Source organism: Hylobates moloch, unplaced genomic scaffold (genome assembly GCF_009828535.3).
Source record: "Hylobates moloch isolate HMO894 unplaced genomic scaffold, HMol_V3 SCAFFOLD_6, whole genome shotgun sequence".
Lineage (NCBI taxonomy): Eukaryota > Metazoa > Chordata > Mammalia > Primates > Hylobatidae > Hylobates > Hylobates moloch.
The window spans coordinates 4,769,102-4,784,293 of record NW_026652281.1 but is presented as its reverse complement, the minus strand read 5'-3'; the positions used below and the strand labels follow the sequence as shown (position 1 = coordinate 4,784,293).

The 15,192-nt window shown below is 55.6% G+C and overlaps 1 protein-coding gene across 1 annotated transcript in view; it reads left to right on the top strand.

Moving 5' to 3' along the window:
• LOC116470370 (uncharacterized) overlaps nt 1-12,617 on the top strand; it is a 200,140-nt gene extending 187,523 nt beyond the window's left edge. Inside the window, exons 2-3 of the mRNA XM_032155908.1 lie at nt 11,320-11,500; nt 12,538-12,617. Of these exons, the coding sequence (XP_032011799.1) occupies nt 11,320-11,500; nt 12,538-12,617 (261 nt within the window). The remainder of the gene's footprint in view (nt 1-11,319; nt 11,501-12,537) is intronic.
• Nucleotides 12,618-15,192: the final 2,575 nt, after the last annotated feature.

Below are 15,192 nucleotides of genomic sequence, written 5' to 3'. Positions count from 1 at the left end.
AGGTGAGTGGATGGTGGGCAGGTGGGTGGATGGTGGATGGATGGATGGATGATGGGCAGGTGGATGGGTGATGGACAGGTAGATGGATGGTGGACAGGTGAGTGGATGGTGAACAGGTGGGTGGATGGTGGACAGGTGGGTGGATGGTGGATGGATGGATGATGGGTGGGTGGCTGGCTGGATGGGTGGATATGAGGGCGTGACAGAAATGTGGATGCGAAGCTGAGCTGAACCAAATAGCATGGCTCTTAAATGTCACGTGACAGGGTCAGAACTTTGGTAAGGGGTTGGCGGGATAAGTGTGGTGTTTCAGGAAGTCTGCTGCTCGGTGGTGTTGGAGAGCTGTGGCTGGCAGGGCTGTACACCCAGGTCTAGCTGGAGGCTCTCACCCTTGGAGGCAGGAGAGGAGCAGGTATGGGGCAGGCTGGGGGGGGGGGGGGGGGGGTACCGCTGGGGCTGGGAGGGGGTTCCTGGGAGAGACAGGATGTCAGTGGTGAGCTGGTCTGAGCTCAGCCTAGCTCCCACTGCCAGCCCCTAGGAGGAGGTTCTTGGGCTGATGCCAAGGTCTCAGGGCATCCACATCTGGGGGCGCTGGCCTCTCACCCTGGCGCGGCTGGATTCCCCAGCAGGACCCAAGCGCCCTGTTGCCTGACAGCCATGAGGAGGCGCTGTTGCCTCGGCAAGCAGTGAGCTCCTGCCCTGTGCCAGCCTTTCGAGGGACCATCAGCTGCCTCCGAGCCTGAGTGTGTCCTGAGGCTCTCAGTTTCGTCAACATGGATGGATCCCCGCTTTCTAGTGACCCTCCTGGAAAGACCCGTGCCCCACCCGCCCATCCCACAGTGGGATCAGACACAGCAAGTGCGCCAATCTTTCTGTCCCCAGTGACCTCATCCATATACTGGGACACACAGTTCCTGCCTCACTGAATTGTTTAAGGCTTAAATGGGTCAGCATCTGCAGGGACAAGCTCAGGCCTGGCCCTCAGTAGATGCCGTGGACGTAGTGGCTGCGGGCATTGCAAAAGCCATCTTTGCCACAAGCTTCCGCTCTAGGACCCTCTGTTCCACCTGGTCAGGGACACACAGCAGCTCCTGGGCTTGTGGACAACCCCAGTGTCAACTGAACCCAGATTCTTCAGCCCCAGCAGCCCTCAAGGCCTTGAACCAGGGACTTTCTTGTCTTCCAATGACAAGCTTTTCTTTGTGGCAGGCAGAGTGGGGTCCCCTTCTTTCTTCTACTCTTTATGTAGCAAATGCACTCATGGACTTCTTGTGCTAAGTTGGAATGCACAGCTGCCTCATGGTCCAGGACGCATGGTCCAGGGCTCGCAAAAATAAAAAGGCGGTTCTGCCCCAGGCTTCAAATTTGGCCAGGCCACCTACCTGTCCACCATCCATCCTTCATCCATCCACCCATTCACTATTCATCTATCTGTCCATTATCTGTCCACCCATCCATCATCCATCCACCTGTCCATCATCCGTCCATCCATCATCCACCCACCTGCCTCTCCATCTATCCATCCATCCACTGCTCATCCATCCATCCATCCATCTGTCCACTGCCTGTCCATCTCTCCATTCAGTCCATCAACCCATCCAGTTTAGAGCTATGGGTGGGACTCTGAGCTCCACCTTTACGGAAGAGGAAGCTGAGGCCGGGGACATGATACAGAGAGGCATTCCCTAGATTATCTTCACTCCCGCCCAGGTCCCAGCTCTTTCTTGGTCACCCAGGTGCATCTGGCCCCTTTCTCCACTTGATCTTGTTCACTGCCCATCCATGAAATGCAGGCTTCTTTCCCTAACCCAGACATCCAGGGCAAGGTGCTCTGTGCCTGCTGGAAGAGGATCCAGCTGGGTGACCTCTGCCCACTTTCTGTCTGCTCCGCCTCAGTTTTCCCATCTATAAAATGGGCTGGTCATTCTTGCCTGGCCTGCCTGGCTCTGGGTCGTGCTTTTGTGCATGTGTTTCGTGGATTGTCCAGGAGACTTGGGCAGCTGCAGCCAGCCGTCACCTGGCCAAACTTGAAGCCTAGGACAGAACTGCCTTTTTATTTTTTCAAGCCCTGGACCATGTGTCTAACTGAGCTTCTGTTGTCCTCCCTCCCTCCAGCCCCTGAGAGATGGGGGACAGTCTGATCCTGACCCCCCAGCTGCGGCGCCCTGCCCGAGACAGCCAACCCCCACCGCCCTGCCGCTCCCCAACCCCAGCCGGGAGCGCTGCAGCCGGAGCGGCCCTAATTGCAGTCACAGATGTGGCAGCCACCAGCCTCTCCCGCGCGATCTGCCGTGTGGCGTGTGCTTAATTAGTCCCTGATTACTCATTTGCCGGGTGCTGTGTGTATTCCATATCTAATAACTTTCCAATTACACCCGGTCGCCAGCGCACATTTAATAACCCTTTAGTTGTCTGCTTATCAGGGACTCTGCATTCGGCATCTCCAATCTCCCCCTGACCCGAAGCCTTATCATTCCCTTTATTGCGGTATTTGGAGCCTCTGCTTGCCATTATGGAGCTATTACAGGGAATTAAGGGGCGTAAAATACCGTTTTTGGCTTCTGACACACTAGCTTGCAGCACAGAACAAGAAATCCCATCAGGGCAGGTTGAGCAGAATGTCTTCACAGGTGGGCTTTGGTGAAGGGCCACAGTGGGTCAGGACAGCAGGAGAAGAGGGCTCACGTGGCAAGGCTGGCCTGTCCATGTTCCCTTCTCTCTCTCCCTGGTAGACAACGGCACTGGTGCTGCAACCTGAGTGTCCCCAGCAGGGGCAGGGGCCTCTGGCCAGCGCGGGAGGTGCTCCTGTGCCCGCCGCCCTCCCTAGCCAATGCACACACCCTGCCAGCACCCTGGGGGAGGGACCGTCTTTCCCCCTGCACTTGGCTTCGTGCCTGTGCTTGATTTTTCCTCGGGGCGAAGAGGAGGCGACGCAGCGTTCTTTTGTGCTGTCAGGATGGTGGCGTCTCTTCCCCCCTCCTGTGGTTGTGTTCCTTGTCTCATCTTCCCTGCTTTGCTCTTGAGATAAATCAGCCTCAGCCCATCAGCAAACCTCCCCTCCCTGCCATTCACCAGCAGCACAAACCTACTTGCCCCAGAGCACGGCCTGGGTTGCTGTATGGCCGCTATGCGTGGGGGTGCGGAACCAGGCTCTGCCAGTGTTTACTGAGCACCTGCTGTGCCCTGGACACTGTGCGGGGACCAGGTACTTGACAGAGGACATAGGCTGGCCTGCATTCTCAGCTCTCACTGTGACCAGCTGGGTGTTGTTGGGCAGCTGACTTGACTTCTGAGCCTCTGAGAATTCAGGTGGGGTTGCGGGATGATTAAATGGGCTGCCGCAGGTGCTCAGCTGGCACCTGGCACGTAGTAGGTACTCGGGACAAGTAAGGCAGGTGTTACTAGCCCACTTCCCGGAGACACCAGCTGAGAGCCAGAGTAGTTGTGGCTCGCTTGGTTTCTCCTAGTCACCCCAGCAGGTGAGTGGCAGCTTGGACTCAGGCCTATGTGTGTTTTACTCAATATCAACAGCACTAGCTTCCTGGGGTGCACCTGGAGCTTGCTTGGACGGAAGAGATGATTCAGGCTGGTCAAGAAAAGTGGGTGAGCCCTGTTCTCTTGACATTTAGCTGTTCAGAGCATCCTGCCCCTGTGACTTCAGGGACCCTAGACTGTCATGGGGCTCCAGGCCAGCAGCTAGGAGACAGCCCTGCCAGCTGGAGCCGAAACGGCCCAGCAGCCAGGGTGTGAGGGGCGCTGGACAGGCCCCACCCCCACCATCTGCACCCAAGGCCAAGAAGCCTTCCCCAGCACACAGCCCTTCAAGCTTTGAGGGGCCATGGGGTCACCGTGATGCTTTGATTCTTGTTCCTGATGCTCCTGCTCTTAGTTCATGGGATCAACTAGTTTGTTGAGAAACTGCTATGTTCCAAGTGCCTTAGCAGAAGAGTTCGTTCAGTTTCCTCCGTCATTCCTCTTGGAGGTAGGCACTGTGTTGTCACTATCATTTGTTCTTTGAGACGGACTCTTGCTTTGTCACCCAGGCTGCAGTGCAGTGGCACAATGATCTTGGCCCCCTGCAACCTCTGCCTCCTGGGTTCAAGTGATTCTCCTGCCTCAGCCTCCCTAGTAGCTGGCATTACAGGCTCCCACTACCGTGCCCGGCTAATTATTGCATTTTTAATGGAGAGTTTTGCCATGTTGGCCAGGCTGGTCTCGAACTTCTGGGCTTAAGTGATCTGCCTGCCTTGGCCTCCCAAAGTGCCACTCCCATTGTACTCAAAAGGAAACCAGGGTCTGGAGGGGTGAAATCACTCTGCTAAGATCTCCCAGCTGGGAGAGTAGCCAGGACCTGGGGCACCAGCTGTGCCCTGCTACAGGGCAGGCCGGGAGATGGAATCTGGCTGGATGCCCAGGAGGGAGAGGGAACTGGCTCCATGAACAGCCAACCAGTTCCTGCCGAACAGGCTCCTGGAGAAGGGAATTCTCTGTCCAGCAGCCCCTGGGCTGCTGTGGGTCCTCAAACTGGAATGTCCTTTATTGTTCAAAATACTGTGTTTACACACTACAACATGACAAACCTGAAAACACGGTGCTAACTTTAAAAAGAAGGCAGCACAAAAGGCCACATACTGGATTTGTATGAAATGTCCAGAGATGACATTTGTATGAAATGTCTAGAAGAGGCCAGTCCACGGAGACAGAGAGCAAATGAGTGATTGCAGGGCTTGGAAGGATGGCGTTGTGGGGGGCTGCTCATGGGGATGGGGGTTTCTTTTGGGGGTGATGAAAATGTTCTGAAATGGATGGTGGTAATAGTTACACAGCTTATACATACATTAAAGCCATCAAGCGATACACTTTTAATGGGTGAATTGTATAGTATGTGACTTATATCTCAATAAAGCATTTTTTTTTTTCTTTTTTGAGACAGAATCTTGCTCTGTCGCCCAGGCTGGAGTGCAGTGGCGCAATCTCGGCTCACTGCAAGCTCCGCCTCCCGGGTTCACGCCATTCTCCCACCTCAGCCTCTCCAAGTAGCTGGGACTACAGGTGCCCGCCAGCATGCCCGGCTAATTTTTTGTATTTTTAGTAGAGACGGAGTTTCACCGTGGTCTCGATCCCCTGACCTCGTGATCCACCCGCCTCGGCCTCCCAAAGTGCTGAGATTAGAAGCGTGAGCCACCGCGCCCGGACTTTTTTTTTTTTTTTTTTTGAGACGGAGTCTCGCGCTCTGTCGCCCAGGCTGGAGTGCAGTGGCGCGATCTCGGCTCACTGCAAGCTCCGCCTCCTGGGTTCACGCCATTCTCCTGCCTTAGCCTCCCGCCTAGGTGGGACTACAGGCGCCCGCCGCTGTGCCTGGTTAATTTTTTGTATTTTTTAGTAGAGATGGGGTTTCACTGTGTTAGCCAGGATGGTCTCGATCTCCTGACCTTGTGATCTGCCGCCTCGGCCTCCCAAACTGCTGGGATTACAGGCGTGAGCCACCGCGCCCAGCCTCAATAAAGCATTTTAAAAAATAGCCTGGGGCTGGACGCAGTGGCTCATGCCTATAATCCCAGCACTTTGGGAGGCCGAGGCAGGCGGATCACCTGAAGTCAGGAGTTCGAGACCAGACTGGCCAACATGGTGAAAGCCCGTCTTTGCTAAAAATACAAAAATTAGCTGGGCCTGGTGACGGCTACCTGTAGTCCCAGCTACTTGGGAGGCTGAGGCAGGAGAATTGCTTGAACCCGGGAGGCAAAGGTTGCAGTGAGCCGAGATTACACCACTGCACTCCAGCCTGGGCAAGAGAGCGAGACTCCATCTCAAAACAAAAACAAACAAACAAAACCCGAATAGACTGGGGCTCCCAGACCTAGGGATCTCATGGACTAATAAAATTAATAACACTTGGCACTGACCACACACGTGTGCGTGCACATACACACACACAGTCTTCTTCTTTGGAGCAGGGATGTGGCGTCTGTCTTCCCCACACCCTCCTCCCCTGAGTCTACCAGGAGGCGGCTTTCTGCAGAAACCACTCCAGCTCCCTGGAGAAAGCTTAACAATGCAGGATCTCATTAGGCTATTCAGCGGTGGGCTGTGAATCCCCATTTATTGGGAAGAACCCTATTAAATTTCCCCCTTTCACCCTTCCCCATTAACCGACTAAAGCTTTAAAGGTGGTGGCTGCAGTCCAGGGAAATTCGGGAAACAATGGCATTTTCCCAGTCCTCCGAGGCATGGTCTGCTTGAGCCCCTTGAACTGCTCTGAGATGCTGTGTTCTCCAGGGCCCCCTGGGAGTGGGGGATGATGACGTCGCAGGCCCAGGCACAATAGTACTTTAAATCCAGACCCACTGTGGGCTTGGAATTCTTGGCCCTGGTAGAAAAGGCACAGCACATACGCAGGTTTCAGGGCCTGCTTTTTTAGGGACTGTCGTAAATGTGGCCTTAGAAGGGTAAGGAAGGGGGGCCCTTTGCCTCTGTTTGATTACCTGGCTGAGAACTTTTGCCTCCACCTTCAAGATGGTGCTGAGCATGAGATAATCCATATTCACAAAACCCTGTGTGCCCCACGGCCTTGCCTGTCCATTAATCCAGCTGCTGACAAAGAAAGGGGGTAAAATCCTTTCACTCCCAACAAGAGTCATGGTAGTGGGAAGAGCTAGGCCAGGGGAGGGACTGGCACCTGGTTTCCTCTGTTTCTGACACACACAGCTCAGCAGACAGTGGTGCCAGGGAACACTGATACCCAGGCCAGGCACTGTTCTAGAACTTTAAGGACTGTATCAGCTCTGTGTTGCTGTGTAACAAAGTGTGACACGTTTAGCAGCTTACAACCACACATGTTTATTATCACACAGTTCAACTGGGCCCTCTGCTGTGGACCTCACTAGGCTGCAGATCAAGGTGTTGGCTAGGACGCAGTCTCACATGGAGGCTCAACCGGGGAGGAACCTACCTCTACACTCACTTGGTTTGTTGGCCAGGACGCAGTCTCACATGGAGGCTCAACCGGGGAGGAACCTACCTCTACACTCACTTGGTTTGTTGGCCAGGATGCAGTCTCACTTGGGGGCTTAACTGGGGAAGAACCCACCTCCACACTCACTTGGGTTGTTGGCAGTCGGTATTCATTTGTCCGTAGGACTGAGGGCTGCTATGCACCTTCCTATACAAGTTTGTGTGCGGATGGCTGGATGTTTTCAGTTTTGTTGGCTATATGTCTAGGAGTGGAGTTGCTGCGTTGCAGGGTAACCCTATGTTAGACCGTTTGATGGACTGCCAGCTGTTTTGCAAAGCAACTGCATCATTTTACGTTCCCTTCAAAAGCGTATGAGGGTTTGCACAGTGTTTTCACATTTCGGGAATTAGTTGCTGACACTTCATCATCAGGACAGTTCAGCTTTAAAAAATGGATTCCCAAAGCCAGAAGCGGTAGCATCCACCTGTAGTCCCAACTACCTGGGAAGCTGAGGCAGGAGGATCACTAGAGTCCAGGAATTCAAGGCCAGCCTCGGCAACACAGCAAGACCCTGTGTCTTAATAAAAACATTTTTAAAAAGAGGATTCCCAGATTCTTCTTGGAAAATCAGAAGATCTGTCAAGGTGGGGCTCAATTCCATCAAGGTGATACCTGCTGACCCTGGGAAGGGCTGTGGCTGTCTGCTTGCAGTCTCCTCCACTCAATTCCCCTGCGGAGTTTCCCCTCCTGGCCCCTGCGGGGATGTGTGTTCTAACCTCCTGTCCTAGACCACGAGCCCCTTGAGGAAGAGCAGGAGCCCGTCCAAGCTGCCTTTGCCGACAGTCCGCTGCCCAGTCGGCTCCATGTCTGTTGAGCAATCTCGTGTGCGTTCCTGCCTCTGGCGCCTTGTGCAGGTGCCTCCCACACCTGGAATGCTGTCCCTCCTGTTCCCACTCCCTTTCAAATCCTGCTCCTCTTGAAGGCCCACTTCACATTCCAGCTGCTCCAGGAAGCCCGTGTGGATTTCCTCCGACCTTGGGGACCCCTTCCCTTCTCAAACTCCTATAGTACTTGTCATCTGTGCTCCCATCTCCCCCAGTGGTATTCCCTCTTGCCATCTTCTGTTCTCTACTGAAAAGCTGTGTCCCCCAGTTGCTTTGTAAGCTGTCTGAGGTTACAGACAACTGCTTCAGGCCAAATCCGTATCCCTCCAGTTATTGTGTGAGCTCAGATCACTCAGTTCATATCTTCCTGCCTCCATGCCTTGTTGGCATGATTAACTATGCTAATCAGACAAAGCCCTAGATCAGTGCCTGGCACATAGTAGGTGCTCAGTAAAAAGGGTTGTTTTCTCTTTTCTTCCGGTGCTGAGTTGAGTGGAGGGTGAGCCTGTTGGCTGCCTTCTTTCCTTACACTCACAGTCCTGCTTCTGGGGGCCATCTCCACCCCAGGAGCGGCCTCTCAGCTTCTCCCTCCAGCAGAACCCTGGCCACCTGGCTCCAGGAGGGACCAGGAGGTGGGCAGGGGTCGAGACTGGGGCATGGCACAGCCCTCCCCTGCACCGCTCCAGCCCATCCCCTGGGGGCTTGAATGCAGATGCAGCCCAGCTTGACCGGGTGCTGCCCCATAAGCCCTCCCTGGCAGCAGGAGCCTCTGGGGCTGGCTGGAGCTGCTGTCCATGCCCCATCATGGACACAGTAGCCCCAAGCCTTCCTCTCTTTAGCATCACCCTGCAGCATTTCCTGAGATGACTCAGGGCAAGGCTGCAGGAGTAGCTCAGTCCCCAGGGTGGGAACCACCTTGGTACAGGCCCCAGGGTACCTGCCATCCTGATGGGCTTACCCTGGGCCCTGAGTGAGTGGATGAATGAATAAAGTGTGCTGGCCCGAGGCGCCGCCACCCCCTGGCTCCAGCCTAAGCCGCCGGCATGCCTGTGGGATTTGTGGGGGCTGTGGTCTGGCCAGTGTCACCATATGGATCCCATAAATTAAAGCATTCTCGGAAACAAACGGTAAATTTATACGTCCCTCGCATGCAGGGCTGGTGGAGCCTGCGCCTTCCCGAGGAGTTCTGAACCATCTATCTCACTTAGGCACTTGGGTTTTATAGCACTAATCCCTAAAAGAAAAAAAAAACGGATCAACAGAAAGTTGCTTTTCCACAACTCTGCTGTCCCTGGAGCTCATCATTGGGAAGTAGAGGGTCACCAAACCCCATGACAGGGGCCTGGTAGCACACTTGGTTGTTCAAGCTGGGGCTTAGCTCACCACCTCACCGGATGGCTGAGCCTCCCACACCCAGGCCTCTGAAGCCCCTGGCCTGGGCTGACCTTGCCTGTGACCCCAGGCTCCTACCAACCCTTCCTGGAAAGGGGATGGGCCAACTACAGCAGCCCGTCACCAAGACAGAGAGCAGATGCCAACAGCCAGGGCTGAGGGTGGGGAGCAGGGAGCCTTTTAATGGGGACAGAGTTGCTGTGTGGGATGATGAGAAAGTTCTAGAAATGGATGGTGGTAATGGTAGCACAACATTGGGAATGTACTCAGTGCACACTTGGAAATGGTCAGAATGGTAAATTTTGTGTTCGGTATATTTTATGACGATTTTAAACATTACAGTAAAGTGGCCAGACGCGGTGGCTCACACCTATAATCCCAGCGCTTTGGGAGGCAGAAGCGGGCGGATCACTTGAGGTCAGGAGTTCGAAACCAGTCTCGCCAACATAGTGAAACCCCGTCTCTACTAAAAAAAAAAAAAAACAAACACACAATTAGCCTGGCAGGATGGCGGGCACCTGTAATCCCAGCTACTTGGGAGGCTGAGGCAGGGGAATCACTTGAACACAGGAGGTGGAGGTTACAGTGAGCTGAGATCACATCACTGAACTTCAGCCTGGGTGACAGAACGAGACTCCATCTGAAAATAAAATAAAAAATAAAGATTACCAAAAAGTGAGGGCTGTGGGCATGGGATGACCCCCCTGCAGTGTGGACTGAAGATTAGCCACGTTCATCCGTATGGTTATAACTGGTAGTTAGTTATTCCAAGTTCCATGCAGAGCTAGGGACAGGTAGGCCCTTAGTAACGGGCAATTGGCGTCGTCACCATCAGCATCCCTATCATCGTCTTCGTCATGGTAGTTCTTGCTCCCCTCGGGACCAGTGAGCCGAGGTGCACGAAGGATGGAGAGGCACGTTTTGCAATTCCTGCAAAAGTGCCCTGAGGCCCGGGGCTGCACCCTTGCAGTCCTGGCCCTCGCGCCGGTCGGTTCCCTTGGCAGGGGGCAGCACCCGGGGAGGGACACAGCTGTGAGTGGTCAGTGGCCAGTGTTGCCAGGTCCCAGGGGGGTCCCACCACTTCTGTGCTCCCTTTGACGCCCCTTGATGCAGGGACCTAGAAGAAATATCTGTGTTAGTAAGCCACAGGGGAGACTCTGGCCAGCTTGTGGCGTAGAGCTGGTCACCACCAGGACGTGCACCAAACCAGGTGCCATCCCACCTGTTCTCCTGCAATAAATCAAGACATCACAATCACAGCCTTCCTGTGTCCATTTTTTAAATTTATTTATTTGTTTTTGTAAAGATGGCGTCTCCGTATGTTGCCCAGGCTGATCTGGAGTTCTTAGGCTCAAGCCATCCTCCTGCCTCAGCCTCCCAAAGTGCTGGGTTTACAGGCAGGAGCCACCGTGCCTGGCCCTGTATCCATTTTGTCGTGTTGTAATCAAGGCACTCCAGTTGCTCAGAGAGGTGAGGGGCCTGCCTGCTGCTCCCCGGCTGGTAATAACAGCTCCGGATCGCACCAGGTGCCCGGTGGCCTAGTCTGGAAGAGAGCATCCCCCGGGGGCACTCGGATGAGGGCATTTCCCTGATTTGCAGGGTGCGGCTGAGATGGTTTGCCCAGCTCTCTGAGCCAAGTGCCAGGCCCCAGGAGGCCTCTGGGCAAGGACCACAGAATAAACCTTGTCCCCACGACCGCCAGGGGACAGGACAAGGCTGGACCTTTGGGGTCAGTCTCAGGCTCCCTCTTAGATGCTTCTGGGCTCCGTGCAGTGCTGGCCAGCTGCTGCGAGGGCTCCAGAAGCTCCAGTTTTGGACAGCCAAGAAGATGGGGCTGTGTGGGTGGGACCCCAGCAACAGGGGTCCAGCCTGGTGTCCCCTAGGCTGGGCTTGCTGGGCAAGGAAGACACTGGCACCAGCCTTACTGAGGACATGCTCTGCTGTTGCCCTGAGCCAGCCAGTCTAAGTTCCTGATCACCAAGGCCAGGCCATCATCGGGGAGGAATGGGACCTACGGCCAGAGAGTCCCTTCATGCCTCATCCCCTGCAGGCATGGCCCAGGCTCACCGTGTCTACCTCTTTTCCTTTCAGGCTGTTTGTGGATCTCTGGAAGCATCTACAGCCACCCACCCTCCCACCCGGGAGTCCGAGCCCCGGCCAGGCGCCCCCATGGAGACCCTGCCCAGAGGTGCCAGGATGGCACAGGAGCTGAGGCCAGCACAGTGTCTGCAGAGCAGCCGGGAGGAGGACGGACCAGACCTTACCGGTGCAGGTAGACGCCGGCTCTTTTTGTATCTCTGGGTACTGGGCTGGGATGCGGTTGTCCCAGCAGGGATGGGGCTCCCAGAGTCGAGTTCAGATACAGTTCTGCCTCGTGTCCTTGATGTCCTAGGGGAGAGACTGGGTGCTGGGTCTCCCTTACTGGAGTTTGGATTTTCTCTTCCATACTCCTTAGGGTTCCAAAATCGTGGTTTCATCAACATCCCTGGTTCTCGATACTCTCGCCTGCTGGGCTCCTGCGCCGCCTTTGTTTATTTATTTACCTATACACTCTGTTGTCTTCATTCATTCGTTTAAAAAAAATGATGTCATGGATATTCTTGAGCCCAGAGGGGGTTGTTTCTTGGTTTTCTCAGATGTCAACGCACTGTGTCCCAGGTGCACATGTGCGGTTCTCTTGGGCTGGGCCACGGGGAACCAGGCTGCTCTCTGTGGGGGGATGGCACCGCCGTCTTCCCCCTCCCACTCCTGCCAGCCACAGACACGCTGTGGACAACACCCCCACCCCGAGGCATCCTCAGACACCTCCTGAGGGCTTCTGCATGGTGCTTCCCTGAGGCCAGGCGAGGCTGCGCCCTCCTTGGTTAATCGCCGTGTGTGGACCCCTGAGGCTTTGGCTGCTGGGCCTTGGGGCCTGGGCCGGATCAGACTCTTTGGCTGGTCTTGGACATGTGGTGACCCCCGTGATGCATTTTTACGGCCTCGTCCTGAAGCCACCCCTTAGGCCATAGGTTCGTCAGCCAGACCCTCCAGAGGGCTGTGGGCAAGGCTCTGTCCTGCCCCCATCACTGCCCCCACAGCATAGGAGACTTGGGACCCCCCAGCCCAGCCCACCCCTGGTGCCAACCACAGTGAGGGCAGTGGGTCCAAAGCACCCCGTTATTGGGCCGAGCCAGGGAGGAGACGGACAGACAAGGGACTGCTGGGGGCCCGGGGACAGCTGGCCCATCCCCCAAGCCCTGGACTTTGATATGCGACCTCCATCTGCAGGACAACCCCAATTCTGACCTCTTTCCCTTTGTGTGGTAGGCTCTGGTGAAGGGAAGGGGCTGGCCAGGGGCTTTAGGGACGCTGACCCCTCTGAAGGGCTTCCAGACACTGGCGGTTGAGGTCAGGGTGGTCAGGCCACAAAGCAGGCCAGGCAGGGCCTACTGCCCCCACCTTGTCTGAGGACCTGCTCTGCCGTTGCCTTGAGCCAGCTAATCAGAGTTTCTGATCGCAAAGGCCAGGCCATTGCTGGGGAGTAATGGCTAAGAGCCTTGGACAAGTGAGTTTCCCTGCTCCATGCCTCAGTTTCCTCATTTGTGAAACGGGAAGCAAGCTAAAGGGAGCGCCTGGCCCATGAGGCGGGTGTGGGGACTAACTCAGCCAGGACCCGAGTGTGTTTGTGGCACCCTCAGTGTTCAGGGTGTCGGCTGGGGCCAGGGAGTTATGATTTGTGATTTCTGATGCTCAGCTCTGGGTAGCAGCTCAGGCTGGGTCCATACCCACCTGTCACTCAGGACATCCCCAGCGGAGGCTCAGGCAGAGGGGGACACCAATGTTCCCCTGTGCCTAGGGCAGGCCGGGTGCCCCTGTTTGGCGATGCGTCCTCCTGGGCCTGGCGGCTCACGGGTCAGTGGAGGGCTCCAAGGAGGAGGCAGCTTGCCTGGTTCTCACCGTTTCTCTCCCACAGCTTTGGGCAGAGCCCTGCCCCAGGAGAGGCCCCAGGAAACCAGAGTTCTCCGTAGCAGAACAAGGCCCAGACGGACTCTTAGGTGGAGTTTGGCTGTGGTTTGGGGGGCAGACCCACCCACTTCTTATCTGAGGGACCTTTGGCAAATGAATGAGTCATCCTGAGCCTGTGTCCTCACGTCTGTAAGAGGGAACCATAATAGTAGGTGTTGGTAGAGGTTTCGTGGCAACCACGTGAGCCGATGCTTGTAAGATGCTTGAAGAGGGCTGGGCACCGACGAAGACCCAAGTCTGCCTTTTTCCCACTCATGTCAGGACACATGTCCTCCTCCATCAGTGAAACAGTGTCCTGCAGGCCAGAGAGGCTGAGCAATCTGCCTCCACTCACACAGTAGTGAGCGAGGGGGATGGGGCTTGAACCCCGAAGTCTGGCTCCCGCACCGAACTCACCCTCGGCACACCAGGCTGCTTCCCTGAGTGCTGGGAGGCCGAGGAGTTCGAGATAAGCCTGGGCAACCCCCAGGCAAAACTCTGTCTCTACAAAAAATACAAAAATTAGCTGGACATGGTGGCACGCACGTGTGGTCCCAGCTACTCGGGTGGCTGAGGTGGGAGGATCACTTGATTCCAGGAGGTTGAGGCTGCAGTGAGCCATGATTGTACCACCACACCCCAGCCTAGGCAACAGAGCAAGACTCCATCTCAGAAAATTTTTTTTTAATTAAAAAAAAGGTTTTAAATAATCAATTCAGGAGTTTTCAGAGTGACATTTCCAAAAGGAGCCCTTTTTGGAGACCTTTGGGGATGGGGATGGTCACTCCTGAGTCCCTGGTCCTGGTGGCCACCAGGTCCCTGGAAAGAACCTTGTCTCATCAGCAGGTCTTTGCTGCAACTCACTGCGTACTAGCGGGGGACGTTGGGGGCGGGGGCCTGAGAGTCTGGGGGTGCCAAGAAGGGTGCAGAGGTTGTGGGGTACCCCCGTGAGTGTCCCTGCAACAAGGTCTGACCTGGCAAGCCAGGAGCCCCTGCCCTGTGGCCGGGTGGGGGCAGGTGGGGCAGGGCCGGGGCACGAACCTGCGTCTGCCAGCTGCTCCCTGTCAGGCTGCAGCCAAGTCCGGGCAGCTCCCCAGCCAGAGACCCACCAGGAGCATGTGCCGCAGTCAGGCCCCGCCTGGGCAGCCACTGCTGCTCAGAAACGTGACAGTGACTAATGGTTTATTACACACCTGCCACCTCTCATCCGGCAGGCGGGCGGGCGCTGTCTCCTGGGCCCAGCTGTGCACTGCCAGCTGGGTGGCGGGGCGGGTGCAGGGGGAGGGGGCACGTCCAGACACGCAGACGCACGAGACAGACACAGACACAGTACACACACGCAAACACACAGACGAAAGCAGGCACTCGGAGACATAGCCCACAGACACGGCATAGGCGCGGGTGCACGCATAGGTCACACACGCACACATATGCAGACACGTGGGCAGACCTAGCACACACACAGATACACACACAGAAACCCGTGACACACACCCTGGCATAGATTTTTCCCAAGCACACTATATGCACATGGATACACAGACTCACAAGCATAGGGCCACATGCAGACAGACACAGACCCTATCTGCACCGCAAACATACCACACACAGCCACACACACAGAAGCCAAACATCCTCACACAGGTGGATAAAAGCACAGACTCACATACACATATGCAATACACATATGGATACATAGAGTACCCCCACAAACACACAGACGTACACAGGGGCAGAGACACACAGACACAGGCACAGACCCCCCCCACACAAACACACAGACACACACAGGGGCAGAGACACACAGGGACAGGCACAGACCCCCCCACACACAAACACACCGATACACACGTGGGCAGAGACACACAGAGACAGGCACAGACCCCACACACACAAACACACAGACACACACACACAGGACACACATCTCAAATGCCCATCCCCACCACAGCCCTGTCTCCCTCTTTCCAGGCCACG